The 4,358-nt window shown below is 48.8% G+C and overlaps 1 protein-coding gene across 4 annotated transcripts in view; it reads right to left on the bottom strand.

Annotated features, from left to right (window-relative positions):
- LOC109298642 (cTAGE family member 5-like) overlaps nt 1-4,358 on the bottom strand; it is a 103,854-nt gene that overhangs the window by 72,646 nt on the left and 26,850 nt on the right. The window contains exon 1 of one of the 4 annotated variants that reach the window (XM_019518854.1): nt 1,058-1,200. The exons of the other annotated variants lie outside the window; for them this stretch is intronic. Within the exon in view, the coding sequence (XP_019374399.1) occupies nt 1,058-1,084 (27 nt within the window). The 5' untranslated portion in view covers nt 1,085-1,200. Of the gene's footprint in view, nt 1-1,057; nt 1,201-4,358 lie in introns of those variants that run through there. 4 annotated transcript variants of the gene reach the window in all.

Genomic DNA, 4,358 nt, shown 5'->3' on the forward strand with positions numbered 1-4,358 from the left:
GCAGGCCCCCCTTGGTCGCGCCCCCTCATGCCGCCGGCCCTGCACTCACGCTCCGCGCCCGCTCCAGCGCCAGCTCGCAGTACCGCTGCGCCGCCTCCCGCAGGTCCCACAGCCCCACGGCGCTGCCCGGGCTGCCCCCAGCAGCCATCTTCGCGCGGGGCGACAGCTGCCCCTCACCACCTGGCCCGGCCCGCGCAGCCGCTGCACAATTGGGCCGCACCACTGGCGCGCGGAAGGAGGGGGGAGGGGGTTGGGAGAAACCACAGTCGTCACAGAGCAGCGGGTAAATCGATGGGAAGCAAGGGAGGGGACTATACCACTGCCGCCCAAACAGGGGGAGGACTGCTTGCAAAAAGACCGCACCACTGTCACGGAGAGGGGAAAGATGCGCCCCTGCTGCAGGGACGCTGACTGCACCATTGCCGCGCAGGGGCGGGGGCGCACAGGGTCCCAGGCGCTCCACGTGCAGCCGGCGCTGCGCACCTGCAGCAACGCTCCCCTCTGACGCGCAGAGCCCCTGCCCCCCTGACTGAGCAAACGTGCGGTCTCTGCGCGCGGGGCAGCGCCTGCTGCTCGCCAGCACGAGCCGCCTCCTCCCCTTCTTGCCGCAGCTGCTGAGTCAGGGCGCTCAGCGCGGCCATGGGGAGCGGCAACGCGGAGCCCACGGGTGGTAGAAGCCCTGCACCTCAGCACTGGCAGCACCGCTCTGAACAGTGTCCCCATACCTACGTCACAATACGCACCCCCCCGCATACGTCACAACACACACAGAACCCCCTTCTTCCCTTCCCCACCCCGCACAGCCCGTGCACCTTAAAACACAACTGATCAAGGAAGGGCCTGTAGCAATGCCCCCCACAGATGGGCAGCCGGGGCGGGGGGGGTCAAAGACAATTGATCACTCCGCAGAAAAAAACAACGACAGGGCAAATCTTCAGAAAACAGCAATAAATGGCTTGAGAGGCGAGCCTCGCAGACACTCCATATTGACGTGTCCTAAGTACGGCTCCTGACTACTCTCTCAGTCATAGTTTAAAGGACTTGTAGGGAAACTTACCCCTTCCTTTGTTCCGGATGCTTCCATTTGTCAGTCAGATACTGGAATCGCATAACAAAACCCTTTAGGTAAGTTATGAATAATAAAAAAAAGCCCTAGTGTCCCAAGGAAAATTCTCGATTCAGGCAGAGACAACCTGTGTTTCCAAATGGACACAGATTTTGTTTTGACATTCACTCGGGGAAGCCGGGAGGGGGCGGGAAAGTCACAGGTGGATTAATGACTAGCAACAGTGTCTCTCATTTCATGCCATCTTCTCCCTGTTTTTTCTCATGTTGATGTATTTGGGTTTGCATTTTAAACATGCTCAGGCTAAAAGTGCTGTGCACCTTAACTTCACCGTCTATTACTTTATCACACTTTCTTAGACACATTTTAGGCCACACACCTTTAAAAAGTGAACAGGCTTTGACTCTGATGCAGGCAGCTGAAGACCAGAAGCTGACTATGATACCTATTATAATGCCACGTAGCTTTTTTTCAAATCTGATTCTTTGACTGTAAGTGGCTTGCTCCATGTCATGAGGATTTTGGTCACTATAATGACATCTGACAGAATCCCAACCTGGTTTAGTAAATGGGTTTTTTTTTGTTTGGTTGGGGTTTTTTTGCATGCATCAGCACTGCAATTTGCATCTTTTGTTGTAACATTTTAAAAAGGATACAGTTACCAGCAGCAGACTCAGACTGCAGCCTGCCAGAACATTTCATTTGTACTAAATAAAAATGCAAGTGTTACTCTGTCCAAGAAACTGTGCGTTTTCTATATATCCAAACAAATCCAATCAGCTTCATATATTAGAAACTTTAATATGTTGTTTTTTCTCATTGTTTATGACCAGAGCCTATTTGCATACACCTTGCATCTAATAATTATTCTAGTGATTCTGACCTAAAGTACAACATCTAAAATTCACTGCTACATCCTGGACCACCTTCTCAGATCTTCCCCTCCTCTCATGCCTCCAGAGTCCCCCCACCTCTCCTCGGTATTCCCCTTCTAGAAATTTTCATCTATATTCCACCACTCTTCTTCCAGCAAAGTGCCACTTGCCAGTTTCAATCCCTTTAATATTCCCACTTTCTCCTCTCACATTCGAGCATCTTCCATCTTTGCTCTCCCACTCTCAGATACCTCTTCAGTCTTATTTCATCTTATTTCATCTTCATCCCTCCTCTCCCTCAGATTGCTTTCCCCAAGGAACCCCCAACTCTGCTGTCCAAGTCTCTTTCCCCTGCCACTCAATTTCTACCTCCCTTTCCCTTTTGCTCTCTTCTACTATTCGCCCCTCTGTTCTCTGCCTCCATTCCACCCCCCACTCCCGTTTTCTCCTGAGGGCCATCCCTCTGGCTCTGCTTCTTTTTCACTATCTGTCTCAAAAAAAAGTTTTCCCCACCCTCTCTTCCTTTCTCTTCCTCCAATCCCCTTTTGTCCCTCTCCTCAGACCAATTTATTTTCATTTTCACTATTTTAGGACTAGTTCCACTCACACCCACACCCAAACAAGAGACAATCTGGACCTATTTCTCCCTCATCTCTGCTCCCCAAAATTCCTTCCAGCTTTGGTCCCACCTCTAGTTCTTCAAACTCCTGCCATCCACAACACCACTCTCCCCAAGCCCTTGCTCAGGATTGCTTACCAACTTGTGTCCCCTCCAGATTTCCTCATCCCCCATTCCCAAAATTTCATCATTCTCCTCTTCCAGAAGTCTCCTCACCATCAGACTTTGACTTGTCTCCCACCTGGCAGTTCCTCACTTCTTGAATTCCTTCCCTCTCCAAGCTTGTCCCAATAACTGCTGCCCTCTTACCCTCAACCCCTGCACCGTACTGCTCCTCTCTGAGTTTCTCCCTGCCCCAGCCCTTTCCCATCTCTCCCAAATCCACCCCTTTGCACTCCTCCAAACCTACCCTTCCAAAGACCCAGGGTCCTCCCTTACCAGTGGTGAAGCAGGAGCTACTGCAGGTGAACTGGCAGAAGACCAAAGGCCAAGTGGCTCCCTGCCAACCTGCCAGCAAAAGCACTCCAGAAAAGGAAAAGGTGGGCCAACTCCAGACATGAGTGTTTCCTGTTCACCCACTAGGATAGAGCATCTCTGGTGGCAAGAGGCTGCACTACAACTGTCTCTTCCCAGCTGATGCTTTTTGCATGGCTTGAATTACTGAGCTAGATATAAAGGCTGCTTTTTAACCAACTTGCTTATCACCTAACCATGCCCTGGATAACTGTAGTGACACTGTTGCTACAGTATGAGCTACACTGATTTATCTGATGGCAAAAGGCAAATACAACATATGCTAAAAACAAACTAAAACAACTTACTGTTACTAAAACAACTTGCTGATTTCAGACTTTAGAATTTTTGCAGAACATACATTGTATTTCCTATAACAACCATGTCTCATATTTTGTATTATATTGTGGGAGTTTATTAATTCTGGGATCTGTAAAATAATGAGAATACTGTAATGGTTCGGGTTTTTTTAATTCGTGCCCCAATCCTGTTGCTACTGAAAATAAAGGGAATTTTGCCAATGACTTTGCCGGAAAAGAAGGAACTTTCTTAAAAACAAGATAAGATACTGATATTTTTGATTTTTATGAGTCTTTTTGGCTTCTTGGCTGTTCTTTACATAAGAAAATAAGAATTGCCATTTCCTAGGTCTGATGATAGGTCCATCTTGCCCAGTATCCTGTGTCACACAGGGGCAGAGGGTAGATACTGAAAAAGAGAGTGAACAGGGTATATGACCAGGGTTTTTCCCCTGTTCCTCTCCCTCTTGTAGACTCCAGCATTTAAGGTCCAGGAAGTTTCAATTCAGAAGCTGTATCCTTAACTCCCATGGTCAATAGCTACTGACGCACCTTTTCTCCAGGACTTTGACTAATCTCTTTTTGAATCTGGCTAAACTGTTAGCTTCCACACCATCTTGTAGCAATGAGTTCTGCACACAAATTATGTGAAGAATTTGCTTGTATTAGTTTTAAATTTACTATCTACTGGTTTCTTTTTTGTGTCCTAGTTCTTACAGTTTCATAGTTTCTAGGGTCGGAAGGGACCTGAGCAGATCATCTAGTCCGACCCCCTGCCATGGCAGGAAAGAGTACTGGGGTCAAATGACCCCAGCAAGGTGTACATCTAACGTCCTCGTAAAGACCCCCAGGGTAGGAGCCAGCACCACTTCTCTTGGAAGTTGGTTCCAGATCCTAGCCGCCCTGACCGTGAAGTAGCGCTTCCTGATATCTAGCCTAAATCTACCCTCTGCCAGCTTGTGACCGTTATTCCTGGTCACTCCTGG

Source organism: Gavialis gangeticus, unplaced genomic scaffold, assembly GCF_001723915.1.
Source record: "Gavialis gangeticus isolate Ggan-Ray unplaced genomic scaffold, GavGan_comp1, whole genome shotgun sequence".
NCBI lineage: Eukaryota > Metazoa > Chordata > Crocodylia > Gavialidae > Gavialis > Gavialis gangeticus.